We start from the raw sequence: 16,994 nt of genomic DNA, 5'->3' as shown, positions 1-16,994 counted from the left end.
CCTACCTACCCCACTTTAAACCTTGGGCGGTATGTTAGTCCTACTCAGAGGAGACCCACTGAAATGAATGCGACTTAAGTTAGTCATGACCAACTTTGGTCTCGTTCATTTCAGTGGGTCTACTCTGAGTAAGGCTAATATCGGCTACTACCCCTTGGTGGGAACCTCGCCCCTTCGCCTTCTTCTTGCCCCGCTGCTGGATCCTGTTTCAAGACTCGGGGGCCATAGCTCAGCGGCAGATCGCCTGCTTCGCATGCGGAAGGTCCCGGGTATCTGGGGGGTCGGGTGATGTGGGTGGGAGACCCTTCTCGGCCTCAAGAGCGGCGCGCAAATGGCCCGACCCGTAGAAGACAGATCCCGACGTTCCTAAGGACACGGGTGTTTGTTTTTAATAATAATAATAATAATAATAATAATAATAATAATAATAAAAAAATAACGTGTCCCGGAGCATGTGCGAAGCGCCTTTCCTGAAGCGTCATTCCCACACATCCAGGGTTCAGGGTGTCGCGCCTCCGGGTAGCCTCTGCAAGGGTGTCCTTCTCCCGCCTCCGCTCCGCCCCGGCTCCCTCCGCGTGGACTCACCCCCAGGAGGCCGAGGCGTGACCCTCCATGGCCGCGAAGCGGAGGAGCGAAGCGGCGCCGGCCGAGGCTGTTTACACCGGGTCGCCGTGGCAACCGGCGCCACCGGGCGTCTCTAGGCCGAGGCCGCTGCGCCCCCTAGAGGCGCCCGCGACAGCGCGGGGCGCAGGTCCGCCGGCCCGGGGTGCCTTCGCTGAGCGCCTGGCAGCCCGGGCAGCGGGGGCTGGTGCCGCCGGTGCCAGTGGGGCCGCGCGCCCGCTCTGGGCTTCAGTCAGAGCCAGCCAGAACTCTGAAGGGGCTCTCCAAGGCGGCCCAGCACCTTGACGAGTTCCGTTAGAGTTCCGGCTGGAACCCAGCGCGGATTCCCGGCCGCGCTGGCATCGGAGCCGCCAGCCTCCCGGGATCGCAGGAGCAGCTTCCTTGGCCCAAGGAGGGGTGGGCTCGGTGCGGTGGGCCAGACATAATGTTCTTGAGATGGGGGTGGGGTGGGGTGAGCGTGTGGCCACGGGGGCGGGGTGGGGTGAGCGTGTGGCCACGGGGGCGGGTAACTGTTGTCCCCCGGGCCGGGCCGGGCCGGGCAGAAATTCCGATCCTTGTCCGCTTATCTCCCTTCCCACCCCTTCGTTGACAAAGTCAGACGACGCCGTGCATTTTTACTCGGAAGTAAGCCCCACTGCGTCCACTGGGGCTGGACCTCGCTTTTAGCACGCACAGGGTTGCAGCCACACTGCCCGACCCCTCAGCGACGCTTTATTCAGCGGGACTTACTCCGCAATAAGTGTGACTAAGCAGGTGCATTCAGCCCTTTAAGCTGAGAGCTTTCCGGGACTGCGCTTTCCGTGCAGCCGAGTCCTTACTCGACTCATTGTCCCGGCGGGCTGTGCGACGCCGCGAGTGGGCGGGCCCTCTCGCGCGGTGTTCCTCGGGACCTGTAGTTGGTTCCCTGAGCTGACCCAGTCCTCAGGGAGAGGTTGGACTCGTTTTCCCGAGGTGCCCTTCGGCTCCATTGTGGCCGAGCTCGCCTCCCATTGGACAGCCTAGGAAACGGAGCCCGCTCCCCTCCCGCTGACACAATAGTGGATCCAAGATGGCGGACGTGGGTGCAGCGAGCTTACCTGGGGGAGACTCGGCGCTGCCTCCGCCGCCGCCGCCGCCCCCGGAGGAGCAGGAGCTGAGCCAGCGCCTCCGCCGCCTCTACCCGGCCGTCAACCCGGCCGAGACGCCGCTGCCGCGTGCCTGGAGCCCCAAGGACAAGTATAACTACATCGGCCTCTCCCAGGGCAACCTGCGCGTCCACTACAAAGGTAGGGAGGGACGGGCTGAGGGGAGAGACGATTCAGGGCGGGGGTCGCTCGGGGCAAGGCCTGGTGTCAGTTGGGGGCCGTTTGGGGCGAGGCAGTGGGGGCATCCTCTGGCGGGGACGAGGCGAGGGATGAAGGATTTCGGATTGGGGGGCAGGCGGGGATGGTGGAGGGGTTGCGGGTGCCGTGAAAAACGCCTCTGGAAGAAGAGGAGCAGCGAGGCAGCGGCGAAGGACTCGGATTCCGGAAGGCCGTGGAGGGAGAAGAAGGGATGTCGAGGGAGGTGCGTCGGGTTTAGTTCTGAGGGGGATCTTGGGCAGCAGAGCCAGAGAGCACCTTGCCGAGGGGAAGTCTTCCTGGGGTTGGTCTTTTGAGATTGGGGAGTGCTGATGGGTAGGGGGCTTGGTTCGACTTGGCTCAATCTGACTTGCCTGTTGCTCTGGCAGAGACGGGGGTCTTCCGGGGGATAGTACAGCCTGTGTGGAAATTGGGGGCAGGCGGAAGGGGCTTTGCCCTGCCCTGGTAGATGCGAGGTACTGTCGAGCCCTTTGCAAGAGCTGGGGGCTGGGTTTCGGGTTGTGTCCGGGCAACAAACTGTTCCTTTGCTTTCCCCCTAGAATTTGGATTGCTGGCTTGTTTGCCCCAAGCTGTGTTGCCTGACGTTTTCGAAAGACAAAGGCAGAGCCACGGCCATGCTTGCTGTCTGTTCCTCCATGGTGCAGTGCGGGGGCCCACTGCTTTGTTTTCTGGGTTTCCACGTAGAAAAATTCTGGCTCTTGCAAAGTCCCTGTTCTAGTCTGATGCTGGCCACAAAGGAATTGAAAGGGCTTGTGATCTCACCCCCCCCCTTTGCCTTTTTTCTTCCCTTCCCTTCCCTTTTTTGTTTTTTCAGGACATGGGAAAAATCACAAGGATGCTGCTTCAGTCAGGGCTACCCACCCCATCCCTGCAGCCTGTGGTATTTATTACTTTGAAGTGAAGATAGTCAGTAAAGGTAGAGATGGGTAAGTGTGTGCTTTTAATGTATCCTGGAAAATTTGACTTTCTGTCTTCTGGGAGGTTTGACCTGGCCTCACTGCTAGCACTTAAGCTAGATGGTGACATTTTGATGTGGGAGGGGGGTAGCACTGTGTGTCTGTGTAGCCCCAACATGCATGAAATTATACCGGTTTAATTTTAAAATAGGAGATGAGGCAGCTCTTTAGTTTGGATTTAGGTTTAGTTGGGAGGCTACAACTATGATTCAGGTTCAGCTCCAGTTCAAGTTAAAAAACCGGTTTGACTTCCTGCCATCAAATGCCAAGCCAGTAATATATACTGAGATGAGGCATGCTTATTATGCTGCTCCCTTTGCTGGCTGATATGGGTAATTATACCAAGCTTACGTCTTAAAATTCCAGTGTGGCTTGTTAGTGTGTTGGGACTGAAATCCAATATGGCAGTGACTGTAAGGGATGTGGAGGAAAACCATCCATGTAGCTGAGTGGAACTAAGCAAAGTGTTATTCCTTTTGCTTTAAAACAAGTTTTTATAAGAATCCTTTTCCAGCACTTAAGACAAAGGATATGGGTAGCTAAGCAGTTCTGTGGGCATAAGGAAATTAAGGGCATAGATGGCCCATTAAATCTAAAGGATATTGACTTGCTTCGCATGATCAAATCAGCCCACTGTGGCTTATTTATTTATTAAAGCTATGGTTGGCTGTGGTATGTGCTGGCCACCATTTTGAATATGCAAGTCATGGCATGCACACACCATGGCTTGTGTCATGCATACCCGGGTGGAGTGGGTTATGCAAGGTTTAAACAACCCATAGGAGCCCACTGCAGCTTGTATATTCAAAACTGTGGTTGGTGCACGCCATGAAGCCTCGCAGGTTAATTAAGCCACAGTGGCTTAGCATGACGTGCGAATCGGCCCAGTGAGAACTGCAGAATAGTAATCCTGCACTTTCAGCTGTTAAAGCATCATCAGGAAATACTTTCACTTATGTTACCTTAGGCCAGGGGTAGGTAACCTGGTGTCCTCCAGATTTTATGGACTACAGCTGCCCTGGCCAGAATTGCCAGCGGTCAGGGATTATGAATTTTGTAGTCCAAAATATCTGAAGGTCACTGTATTGCCCATCCCTGCCTTAGACTGTAGACTTCAGTACATTATTGTGAGGTAGTATGTTCAGTCACATTACTTACTTTAGAGTAAATAGTTTTGAGGTAATTAGTAATACTCTGGAAGTTTGGCTGTTCTGCTGCTCTTTTGAGGCTGTTCATATGATGCAAACATGGTTTTTCAAGGGTGCTGAGAAAAAACAAACACCTTGAATGCTAGGATAAGGCCAAATGTAGGACTGTTCTTATAGGAGGTTTAGTCAAAATCTTTACCAGAAGTTGGTTATGTATACTATAGTGAAGAAGAGTTGATACATTTGGAAAAGGGAAAATAAGATGTTAGCAATGGAAGGTGGACTTGGCTGGCTGGCTTTAGGTTGTTTGGGTGTTGTAATACTAATTATGAAATCATGTATGTGGACACCAGGTTTTTGAGAATCCAGTGTCACTGAAAGGGTGTGGAGACTTAGAAACACCTCTGAATACTGTTTCCTCACTCTGGTACCACAGCAGTATTTTTGTGTCTTTGTCCCAGTTGCTAAAGTGAGAAATCAGATCCCAGCTGCCCCTGAAGTATCTACTTAATTACATTATTAAATTGTACCAGGGGCTCTACAAATTCTATATAGTTCCATTTTTAAGGTTCTCCCCAGGCAAGTGATGGCAAGGAATGGTTTAGAATGTTTACGTTTGTAGCCGTATAGCCTGTGGGGATCAGGGGTTTATACTCCTATGTAACATCCAGAAGAAGTTGTTGCTGTGTGCATTGGTTCTATAGTTAGCCAAGCCATTCTCCATCTTAGCACTTGGATGATAAAGCCTGTATAAATTGCAACCTAATGTATAGTTTCCTGCATTCAAATTGGGCTCTCATTCCTACATTAACATTGACTTTGGTGAAGAAGTTATAGATATGTAGCAGTGTTTTATTCATGCTTCTTGCAGACAAGTTACAGTTGTGAGGTTCCAAGGCAGCTGAGGTTGGAGGGCTTGTTGATGAATTGGGGAAAGAAAAGGTCTTTCTTTTTGAAAATATCATGCTATTGTCTGGAAACTGGAAGTTGCATAAATATCCTGGTCCTGGAACACATCATTGCCCTTTCCTGGCCAAAGAGAAGTCCTTCACCTGCAACTAATTACAGTCTCCTTTGGGGTCAAACTTGATGTATTAATTAATCTTCACCAGGCAAACCAAATATGAACATAGAGTTCTGTGTACCATGTCAGAGTTTCCTTGGTGGTTTTCTTGATGACATCATTCTACAAGAGCCTGAAAAACTTCCAATAAAACAAGAACTCCTGTGACACATGTCCTGTTTTTGTTAAGATTTAATTCACTTTGGTTGCTTGTAGGCATATTCTTCAAACGCTGCAACTAAAATAAAAGGTCATTGTGCTTTTGTATGAAATGTGACTTCTAGGCCTACAGGTACCATTTCTACTTTTTAAGTTAAAAAGTTACTGCCTACTTCATGAAGACTGAAGCACATTGCCAAGCAGCTAAGTAATTTCCTATTAAATATTGTAAGTGAAATGTCAGCTGAAATAGAGTGCAGCAATGAAATATGAACACTTTTTCAACCTGGTAGAAGTTTCATGTATTGAAGTACAGGGAAAAATCTCTGCAAGGATGTGGAAAATGGCAATGATAACAAAAGGGAGTCCTTGTGAGAAATGGCTAAGCCATATACAGTGCAATCCTATGCATGCCTACTCAGAAGCAAACCCTATTGAATGTGTACAGTTCTAGTCATCACACCTAAAAAAAGATATTGTAGAGCTGGAAAAAGTGCAGAAAAGGGCAATTAAAATGATCAAGGGGCTGGAGCATTTCCCCTATGAGAGAAGGTTACAATAGCTGGGATGGTTAGCTTGGGAAAGAAGGAGGGTAAGGAGAGACATGATAGAGGTCCACAAAATTATGCATGGTGTGGAGAATGTGGATAGGGAAACATTTTTCTCCCTCTCTCAAAATACTAGAACCCGGGGTCATCCTATGAAGCTGATTGGTGGGAGATTCAGGGCAGATAAACGGGAGGACTTCTCCACACAGCACACAGTTGAACTATGGAATTGGCTACCAAAGGATGTAGTGATGGCCACCAATTTGGATGGCTTTAAAAGAGGGTTACACAAATTCCTAGAGGAGAAGGCTGTCAATGGCTGCTAGTCCTGATGGTTATATGCTACCTCCAGTATCAGAGGCAGTGAGCCTTTGTACACCAGTTACTGGGAAACAAGGGTGGGAGGGTGCTGTTGCACTCATGCCCTGCTTATGGGGTCCTGGTTGACAGCTGATTGGCCACTGTTTGAACAGAATGCTGGATTAGATGGACCCTTGGTTTGATCCTGCATGGCTCTCCTTATGTTCTTAATTCACTGGGGCTTACTCCCATGTAAGTGTTCATTGGATTGCAGCCTGTGCTTCTGAAGTACTTATCTGAGTTATACTGCCTATTAGGCCCTATTCCGTTAAATAGAGGACAGTGTCTGCTAAGGACCAAATATATATCTGTAGGTTTTTTTGGAGAAATTGTTAATACGTGTGTCTGTATTACACAGTCGTACCCTGCAGCTGGCAACTGGAAGGTAGAGATGTGCAGAAAAAATGCCAAAACTTATTATTTGTATTCAGATGAATTAACACATTTACTATGTTAAACTCTGCTTATTTAAATTTTATGTTTGAACTGTTTTTAAAGACAAGTACTGGTAAGTCTGTTTCTCTGCTCATCTGCAGCTTCCAACATCCCTTCCCAGCTCTTCCTAAGGAAAAAGGATTAAAGGGATGGAGCGAGCAGGATTGTACCAGTAGCACTTAGAGGGGCTGAAGATAGGTGGTTAGAATTGGCATTAGATGATCAGTCCCCAAGGAAGTTTTGCTAAATTCTTTGGACTTCTCGCTATTCTCCCATTTGCCAAAAGTTGTCTTTTCTCTTTCAGCCTGGTCTAGAGTACCCCTTGCCTGTTGCTCAGCGTTGGAGGTGGCAGCCAAATTCTACTGTTGAAGGATTATCCTCTAGTCTAGGTCACTAAAGTACCCCTCAAAAACTGATTCAAGCTTAAGTAGATCCTTGATGATCTAGAGACATATCCTAATATTGCATTCATAAGTTTGTTTTTAGTTCCATGTTGACTCATATTATTACTTCCTTAATGGGAGGCAGGGGGGAAGAGAAGCACTGGACAAAGCCACATGAGGTGTGTCAGGCTTGCCCCAGATATTTTGCACCATCAGCTTCCTGTGGAATTTCCTAATGCAGACAATCTAGTGGGTGTTCATTGTATTCACAGTAGCTTTTTATTTTGGATAAGACGCTGGTGGTGATCCAAAGAGGAATAAATTTATGGCCTGTGAAGTTGATTGCTGTTAGTAGGGGCTGTACTGGGGGGGATCTATTTCTAAATTCTACTTCCAGCAGATATCGTCCTACTGCAGATGCTGTGCTTTTCTTACATATGCATAAAGATATTGGTTTGAGTAATCTTGGTGAGGGAATAGAACAGTTACAATATTTTTGGTGGATCTGGTGTACTATTGGCAGCTGGACCAAATTTTGTCATAAGACTACTTCTATTTAGCAAAATTCATTCTGCATTTCTCAGAATGAAGTTGTAATCAGATATTCACTGGGTTAATAAGAAATTCCCATGAGTGTCCATGATTGCTGCAAAACTTGTTTATGCCCTATAATGATGTGAGGATTACCCTGTAAAACAATTTTAAAATAAAACATTGACTGTAAATCCTTATATAAATCCAGTCAGTGGGGGTTGAATTTTAACTAAAGCTCAGAAAACGGGGCCACTATACCATTGGCACAAGAGATGAGAGCTAGGTGATCTGCTGTCAGTGGTGTGTGATAGCTGTAATCAGGAATTATTCAGTAGACATTCGTGTAATAAACCTAGGAACAACTGACACCTTCAGTCCCATCAAAGGGATCAGATCCAGGCAAGCTGGGATCATATCTCTGAGGATAGCTTAAATAAATGGCAGACATGTGATGTTCCTGCTCTTTCCCAACTATCTAACGAGTCAGTCTTGGCAATACAGAAACATTGTTTGCATTGTCAAGTCAGAGACTCAAGAGGGATGTTACCAACATGACAGTAGGAACTGATATTTGCATCATTTTTTTCCTAATACTCAAAACTGTATTGTTTCAGTAATTCTTACACTGAGGCCGCGGTGGCTTAGTGGTTAAGATGCTGAATTGCAGACCGGAAGGTCAGCAGGACGGCAGTTCGAGACCTGAGTGCTGCGTGACGAAGTGAGCTCCCGTCTTCAGTCCCAGCTTCTGCCAACCTAGCTGTTTGAAAGCAAGAAATTGCAAGTAGATAAATAGGTACCGCTTCGGTGGGAAAGGTAACAGCGTTCCGTGCACCTTGGTGTTCAGTCATGCCGGCCACGTGACCACGGAAGTGTCTTTGGACAGCGCTGGCTCTTCGGCCTAGAAATGGAGATGAGCACCACACCCTAGAGTCGGACACGACTGGTTGGGGACACCTTTACCTTTTTAATTCTTACATTAGACCTGTAAGTTAGGATGTGATTGTTATAGCCACATTATAGATGGGAAGTTGAGAGATGGTGGATTGCCTAAGGCAGCCTGGCAAGTTTGTGACTGAGCTGAGTGAGACTTGAACCACAGGCTTCTGAGTGGATGCTCATAACTGCTATCTATCTATCTATCTATCTATCTATCTATCTATCTATCTATCTGCCACCCATCTGGCCAGCTCATTGAGCGGCGTCCCTGGTGTTGTTGGAGGTGCTCCTTAAGGTAGACTGGGTTGGAACCGTATAGGGCTTTGAAGGTCAATGCCAACACCTTGAATTGGGCCCAAAAAACAACTGGCAACTCTCTCAGCACTGGAGTGATGTGGTCTTGCTGATGGCTGCCTTTAATCAGGCGGGCCGCCGCATTCTGCACCACCTGCAACCTACAAACCATCCTCAAGGGTAACCCCACAAAAAGCGCATTACAGTAGTCTAGGCGAGAGGAGACCAGGGCATGAACTACTGATGGGAACAGATGGTTAGGGAGATAGGGGTGCAGCCGCCGTATTAGATGGAGTTGGTACAGTGCTGCCCGGCTCACGGCTGACACTTGAGCCTCCATGGACAGCTGGGAGTCTAAAATGACCCCCAGACTGCGGACCTGGTCCTTCAGGGGTAGCCACACCCCACTGAACACCAGGTGAACCTCCCCCAACCTCCCCTTGTCTCCCACAAAAAGTACTATGCTGTGCTGCTGAATGGCATGAAGTATGAGGGCCCTGAAAAGGTACCTACAAATGGAGATATTCGAGATGTCTTCAAAGACCAAGTCGGCAATTCTATACAAAACTGGAAAATGAGAAGTTGCTGCTATGTTAAGTGGTTCTTCAGTTAGTACGTTTTTGTCAGTGCAGTTGACATTGGATTATTTTAGCCTATAGGTATTGTCCAGGGCAGTTTAATGATCTGAAACATCCTTCCATTGGGATTTAATGCCAACAGCCATCTGAGAAAAGGAGATCATGTACCAGCATTCTGTATATTCTTTCAGTAAGCAAGCAGAGTCACTAAGGATCTCCGTCATCTCGTAGCTGAAAAACTGTCTTTTTGATTTTAAGACGGTGAATGATTATGTCTAGAATGTGTCTTGCAGAGCAAAAGTTCATACCAGTACAAGCGCCAACTAGCTGTAATGGCAACTGAAAGCCAAAGGACATTGACATCAAGCAGTCGCTGAGAGGAGGCATAAAGAAGGCATGAAAAGAAGGGTGGGTTCAAGAGGCAGACACAGCTCAAAACAAAGCGCTCCCAATGAAGGAAGTAGACTTTGTCCACAATATGTTCCTGTGGGCTCCCAAAGGGCTGAATGTCTGCTGTGTGGGCAGACAGAGGGAAGCCATTACAAGTGTCCACACTTTCCAATTTGAATATGCTCATAGTACCAGCCAATAGATGTCAGGGGGTGGCTATTTCAAATTAGTTGACATAATTTAGTGGATTTTATGGTAATCATAAGATTCTGAAAATGGCACAATGCTTGTTGTGCTATTGACTGTGGAATTGATATTTATGCAGCTGGTGATCCTAGGTTATGTGGGATTTTTTTGGTTTTTGTGATAAGGGCAAATCAAAGAATACTATGATGCTTTGATACTGTCCCATAGTAAGGTTTGTATAATTATTGTACAAGCATGCAGAGATTGGCCTTCTAGTTCTGGTTTGTGCTATACTTTCCCCAAAGTATTAGTACTGTATCTTGGCAGCGTTGACATTGTGGCACAGTGGCAGGTTTGAGGATCCACACTGTTTTCTAACCACACTCAGTCGTGACCTCTCAGTAGAACAAGTCAAACTTTCTCTGTCTCAGTTCCATCTGTAAAATGGGAGTAATAGTGACCCTATCTCATAGTATTCTTGTGAGTGAGGTGGTTGTCTTGAAAAATTATACCTGGGTGTGTGTATAGTTATGCCAGTTTGGCATGGCACTATCAGATAGCTTGCTTGGTTTGGTGTCTGGAGACCTGGTTGTACCCAGAAATAGTTTTCTGCTAAATGAGTGTTTATGCCAGACTGTGAGAGCTGCTGTTCTGTAGAAAGGGGATGAGCTATTAATACAATAAACAGCGTGAGCAGTGTGACTGTCACAACTAGTCTTTCATCTCTGGCATGTGATGTTTATAAAGGACTTGGATTCTTTCATATGAGTTACTTACACTTATAAAATACTTTGCTCTAGCTATTGTTTATAATGGCATTGGAATGTGCACTGTCTCCCTGCAGCAGAGAGAGGCCAGTGCCAACTGCCCACTGGAGGGCATTTTAATTTTTCTGATATGGAGTGAGAGCAACAGTTTTTCGGCCTTAGTACTGAAGTCTGGCAACCTCCCAGCGAGCTATGCCGGCATGAGAAGAAAGTGCGTTTACTTGTGGAGTTGCCCAAATCTTCTTATGGAAACCATTTAGCTTTGACTTCCACGGTGGCTGTAGGAATTCATAAATTTTGGTATCTTTGTTTTGTTTTTGTCAATGCAGGTTTTATGTTTAAGAATAGGGTATTGAGAGTTGGATCACCATGGATTTATTTACTTTTAAATGTGTTACTTGTTTTCCCGCTGTATGGCCCCCAAAGCAGTTTACATCAAATCATAGAAGAATAAAGCATCAGTGCAATTCATTAAATACCACAGGAATACAAGAGACAAAATAGCACCAATTCAGGGTTTTATTTATATGTATTTATTTTACTTATTTCATTTTATTTCTATACCGCCCAATAGTTGAAGGTTCCCAGCCCTTTTCCCCCTTCCAGGTTGACACACATTCCTATTGATAGTTAAATTGATGTGGTTAATATTAATCTTTTAAGGCTTTTGGCCCTAACTTGCTTACTATTATTACTGGTGAAGATATAGAGCAGCTTCTCTCCTTTCCTGGTAGAGAACTTGGCAGAAAATAGAAGTTATTGATCAAGTCAAACAAACTAGAGTTCTCTTGCTCCTGACAAGAGCATCCTGTTCAAAAACTGAGTGCTAGTGAAATAGCGGGGGTGGGGAGTGCCTGCCTACCCCTTGACTAGTGTGTAAGAGCTTCTAAAGATTTACCTCTATTATAAAAGTTGAAATCTAATCATTGGGCTTTGTAGTGCTAATAAGCACTTCCTAATGGCAAGGAAAACTTGTACCTCTTTATGGTTAATGCAGTGCAAAACACAAATCTCCAAAACTTCAAGAATGTCATGGAGGCTAGTTTTTGGCAGTGTGTTAGCACAATGGCAAGATGAGCAGTCAAACAAGCAACTTTAAGAGTGTGCAGTGTCAAAACATCTGGGGAAATGGTGGTTTTAAGAATTCAGGTGTGAATTCTTTTTTAGGATTTCAAATAAAGTCTGGACTACTATCTCTGAGGTTTGGGGGCTTTAGGGTATGTGATTGGTGGGGTTCCTTCTAGCTAAGACCCTACAAATAGAACAGCAGCTCGGCTGTTGTCGGGAGCTGCCTCTTTTCATCATGCAACTCCTTTGCTGAGGGAACTGCACTGACTGCCTATTCACTAACAGGCCAAGTTTAAGGTTCTAGTACTAGTGTACAAAGCCCTAAACCACTTGGGACCAGGATACCTGAGAGAGCGCCTTCTCCCTTACCAACCTGCCTGGTCACTGAGGTCATCAGAGGGCATGCTCCTGGTCATTCCACATGGACCTTTGGCCTGGTTGGAGTCCACCAGGTGAAGAGCCTTCAGTATGGAACCCCCATTTCTTTGGAACTCCCTGCCCCTGGAGGTGAGGAAGCCACCAAAACTATGTTGCTTCCAGCACCTCCTGAAAATGGCACTGTTTCAGGAGGCATTCCTTAACTGACCAGCCACAGTTTTATTGGCATTCTGTTTTTAAAAAGCATAATTTTAATATGGTGCTTCTTTATCCTTTTACTATTTTACCCTCTATGTTCACTGCTGCAAAAAATGTTTTAGATATGGAACGGTATACAAACATTGTAAATAAATAGGTAAATAAACAAACTGTAATTATATGCCCCAAAACTAATTTCTAAAAAGTCAGCGCTTCTGAATGTGTGAATTGTGGTTTAGCATGTGGCTTCCATGGAATGAGATGTACAAACGTTCTGTGTAAGCTATACCTCTACATCTATATACTGAATAAGGAGGAATAGAGAATTTATTTTAATGGACTCTTAATGTTCCATGCTTTTAAAGTGTACAGGCACTGGTGTTCAAAGCGAATAGATCTTGTTGCACAGCCAGGTAGTTTGTTCTGAAAACAAAGTTAAGAACATGGTGTATTAAATCACTTGGTCCTTGCACAGGTAAATGGCTTGGTGTACTCTGAACTTACAAATAGGTCAGCTGAAGATCCTAACAACTCCTAATACATTCTTAGTAGCTAATCATAGGCTGCAATCATAAGTACTCTTACTTAGGGAGTAGGTCCCATTGAGCAAAGTGAGACAGACTTCTGAGTAAACATGCATAGAATTGTGCTGTTTGTGCTCTCTGTACCCTGCAAGGTAGAAGTTAGCATTTACCAGACTCATATTTATTTATTATTAGATTTAGATCCCATCTTCTTTCCTCTTGGAAGGAACCCAGTGGCTTATGTTGTCTTCCCACTCTCCATTGTATCCTCACCACAACCTTGTGACGTAGATTAGGCTGAGAGTCAGTGACTGGCCCAGAGGCACCGAGTGAACTTCATGGCTGAGTGAGGACTAGAACCCAGAGCTCCTGAATCCCAGTCCAACACTCTAACCAGTACAGAACCTGGCTCTCAGGCTCATGCAGTTAGTCTGTGACAGAATAGAGAATTAAATCTAAGAATCTTAGATTTTTTTTAAAAATGGACCCTGTTGTCTGTCTAGGAGCAGGGGCTTTGATGCCTGCTATAAAGCAGTGTCACTGTGGTAGTTAAATACTTCCGGTTCCTTGGAAGTGGAAAACTGTTACTAAGCTTGAACCATCAGAGAAGTCCCAGTCAAGTAGACTTCCTTTCATGTAGAAAATATATGGCAAGCCTTACAATGTAAAAACTCCACAACCTGATTGGACCTTGGGTGTCTATGACGGGGAATCACTCCTGCCAGCAGCAGATAATTCAAACGAGCTATCTGTGATGGACAATTTACCATGCTTAGTCACTGGGGAATGAAGCACCTTGTGTGCAGCTGGAGATGAGGCATGCATACAGTGCTTCTACAAAGCTGTGGGTCCCAGATTGCTGCATGTTAATTCTGACTGGGAGTCGAGGGATCTGGCTCAGAGTATGCAACCAGGTTGAAGATACATCCAATTCGGCCCTGTGTAAAATTCTCAGCCTTGGGCTATGGCTATTAGCTTAAATAATTTACATGCATTATCTGTGACTACATATTAATGACATATACATTTTTATATCAGAGCTGGTAACAAAGGTAGAGATAATTTGAGCATGCCACAAAGGCTTGCTTTTTTTTAAAGCTGTTCTTCTGACCAGTTGACTGAGCCATTTCTGCTTGACTTTAGAAGACATCTGACCACAGTTTCCACTGAGTGATAACTAACTTCCTCCCATTCAGTCTGTGCTTTCAGTAGGAAAGAGCAACATTGTGTGATCTTGCTTGACCATTCTGTTTGCTGAATTAAAATACTTCTGTTTGTTTTGAAGGTACATGGGGATAGGACTCTCAGCCCAAGGTGTCAACATGAACAGACTTCCTGGTGAGTCACTGTTAAGAATTGTTTGTGCTCATGTTACGCTAATCATCACTACCCTGAAAGTAGTCGAGTACAGCAGGGTGGGAGTGTTCCTGCTACCTCTGAAGTCCAGAGGCAGAGTAGTGTTTGGGGAGAACCTCACTAAGTTAAGTCTTTGTTTCCATCTGATCTTCCTGTCCTGTAACAGTAGACTCATTGCTTTTGAGCCCATTGGGCATGTGGAACTCCACTCCAAAAATAGGCAATACTGAATGTGATGACCAGTTTTAGCCTTTTTCTTGTTGGCTTCCAAAACTCACCTTCAGATTTCACACTTCTTTCTTTTTATTCCTACAAACCATTTACCTGTCCATCAGTCTCTCCATTTCTGCAATAAGGCTTTGAGTAGTAGTGCATCTCCAATTACAACATTGTTTCTTTGTGCTATAAAATGTCACATCCTCTGCTAATGGTGGGTGTGTTTCCCTCCTGGTACCTTTCTGTATTATGTGAAAATTAATTTCTTCTGTTTCTGAAGATGTTTTAAATATCTAGATTTTTATTCTGTCCCTCTTGCCATGTTAAGAGTAGGAAACAGCAATTGGTTGTCCCTAGACAAAATTCCTGCCTCTGAGGAATGCTGTCTGTGGCCTTTCCACTGCCCCTTCCCTCCCCCAAGTATGGTATACTTTCTGTGTGCTTCTGACCCTCTTCACTTAGGGTGATGTGGAGCAATCTAGGTTTTAATGTTTGTGTTCTGGAAGAGCCTGCCTCAGTGTGCTAAGCTGGCTAGATGTTCTCTAGGTCACTTCCAGTGCTGTGTGGTGGTGTTTGACCAAATGTTCCCAAATGTAAATCTTGGTTCTGGTGCAGCCACACTCCTTTATATGCCTATTTGTTAAATTATTCTACTCCATTCTTTAGCCAAAAAACCTCCCAAAGTGGCTTACAGATAATGAAAACAAGACAGTCTCTGGCCTCAGGTTTACAACAAGGAGAAAGGAAGGGAGGAGGAAAACAAGCAAGCTCAGAAACAAGTTCTTATAACAACCAGTTTGGATGGCGATATTTCGGTAGCCTGATGGAATGGCTGCTGCTGCTAGGTGACAGCTGAGGGAGCCAAATGCAGTTGGGTTTTTCAGCAGAGCTAATGGAATAGCTCTGCTGTCCTTCCCTCCCTCTGCTGCAGCCTGATAGAATGGCCGTTACTAGGTGATAGTTGGACCAGACAATGGACTTTTGTGTCGAGATGTTATTGTTAGGATGGTGCTCTGATCTTAATAGCATCTTAATGATCGTGACATGTTTGAATAAGTCTTGGGATATTAGAGGCCTAGAGACGTCACTTCCTGTGTTGATTAGCACAGAAGAACTTGTATTTCAGATGAATTACTCAGTAACACCAGATAGTCTTGTGATTAGGAGAGGCTACAGCCCTGGTTTACAATCAACTTTTTAACAGAGGCAGTGAGCAATGGCTGAAAAGCCCTTCGCTCTGTCAGGAGATAAGCCACCTCCAGTGGACTCCTTTAGCTCCTCTTTTCCAGAAAAAAACAATAACAGAGACTTTGCCAGAACTTTCTTTTTCTTATGTGCTTTTGCTCAGTTAAATAGCTATTCAACTGTTGCTTGAAGCAGGTGGTTGAGATACTGCCCTAATTTTTTTCAGGGGCGATTTTGAGTCTTTCACGCATTACATTTTTACACCTGCTTACCATCATCCTCCCCCCTCATTTCCTGCTACTTAGGTGTGAAACTATTAGTGGGAGATGAGAGGGAACTCATCCTTCTTGCCAAGGTGACTGAGCCAACATTCCCTGTCATTGGGATACGCATCCGGTTGACAGTAGTGAACATTTGGGTGCATAGCCCAGTGTGAAATAACTTTACAGTTGCCTTGGCAATGGGAACACATTCCCTCTTAGGCCCCAACATTTTCCCCCTTATGAACAGTTCTGCACCCTTTTGCAAACGAGTGTGAACTCACTGCAGAGGGAAGCATCGTTAATGGGGGCAGGAAGGTTCACAAAGCATGGTGTCATTTCAGCTCAGCATTAGGCTGAATAAAGGAAAGGCTCTGCAAAAGCAACTGTGCTTTATGTCCATATGTTTGGAGTCTGCTATTTGAGTAGTTGCATCATCTTTTAAACACAAAAACCTGTACTATGGTGCTAATTAATGACTCATCCTTCATAGCAGCTCCTTGCTTAGCCTAGAATTGCACATGCTTCGCGTTTGAACTCGATTGCAAGGTCACATGGAAATGACAGTGTCAGGCGAGATCTGTGAACATTATTAGAGTACCCACATGATTTGTGTGAAATGCAGGGCTTTGGGCTGTGTTTGCCATTTAACACTTTTGTTGCTGGCTACTAGAAATGCATCAGGCTGCAGCTTCCAGGAAAATGGCCATTCATCTGACCAGCGGGTTGGGCCACAGCCAGGCTTTTCCAGCAAAAGCAAATTGACATTGGGTTGCTAGAAATGGCAGGTGCTGAGTGTGATTTGCAAAACATCTGTCAGATTATTGTTCATCCCTGTGCATGCTTAGGCTGGTTTTCAGTGTTGGGGCATAAGAAAAAATTCAGAAGGAAGAGCAGTCATTGTACCTGCTACTCTGGATGCCCATCTAGAGTCACAGTAACAACTCAGAGCTGAAATTATGGTACTTGAAAATATTACTCTCAGAATCTAAAATGGGTTGTGGACTACAGTTTGTGGCCCACCAAGCTGACACACATAGCCAGTTTGCATGATCAAAATAAGCCACTGTGGCTTATTTAAATCACAGCGTGTTTGTGGTGCAATTTTCAT

At 45.5% G+C, this 16,994-nt stretch overlaps 2 protein-coding genes across 2 annotated transcripts in view; one reads left to right on the top strand and one right to left on the bottom strand.

Annotated features, from left to right (window-relative positions):
• Positions 1 to 1,589, bottom strand: part of TSNAXIP1 (translin associated factor X interacting protein 1) — a 30,425-nt gene extending 28,836 nt beyond the window's left edge. The window contains exons 1-2 of the mRNA XM_084812885.1: positions 1,495 to 1,589; positions 1,351 to 1,386 (exon numbers count right to left, since the gene is read on the bottom strand). Of these exons, the coding sequence (XP_084669011.1) occupies positions 1,351 to 1,386; positions 1,495 to 1,589 (131 nt within the window). The remainder of the gene's footprint in view (positions 1 to 1,350; positions 1,387 to 1,494) is intronic.
• A 42-nt stretch (positions 1,590 to 1,631) lies between these two features.
• RANBP10 (RAN binding protein 10) overlaps positions 1,632 to 16,994 on the top strand; it is a 55,499-nt gene continuing 40,136 nt past the window's right edge. Inside the window, exons 1-3 of the mRNA XM_084813207.1 lie at positions 1,632 to 1,886; positions 2,776 to 2,887; positions 14,152 to 14,204. Of these exons, the coding sequence (XP_084669333.1) occupies positions 1,670 to 1,886; positions 2,776 to 2,887; positions 14,152 to 14,204 (382 nt within the window). The 5' untranslated portion in view covers positions 1,632 to 1,669. The remainder of the gene's footprint in view (positions 1,887 to 2,775; positions 2,888 to 14,151; positions 14,205 to 16,994) is intronic.

This window comes from Heloderma suspectum, chromosome 8 (assembly GCF_057233095.1).
Source record: "Heloderma suspectum isolate Gila_16-S chromosome 8, 16-S_ref, whole genome shotgun sequence".
Classification (NCBI taxonomy): domain Eukaryota; kingdom Metazoa; phylum Chordata; class Lepidosauria; order Squamata; family Helodermatidae; genus Heloderma; species Heloderma suspectum.
This window is presented reverse-complemented; position numbering and strand designations above follow the sequence as displayed.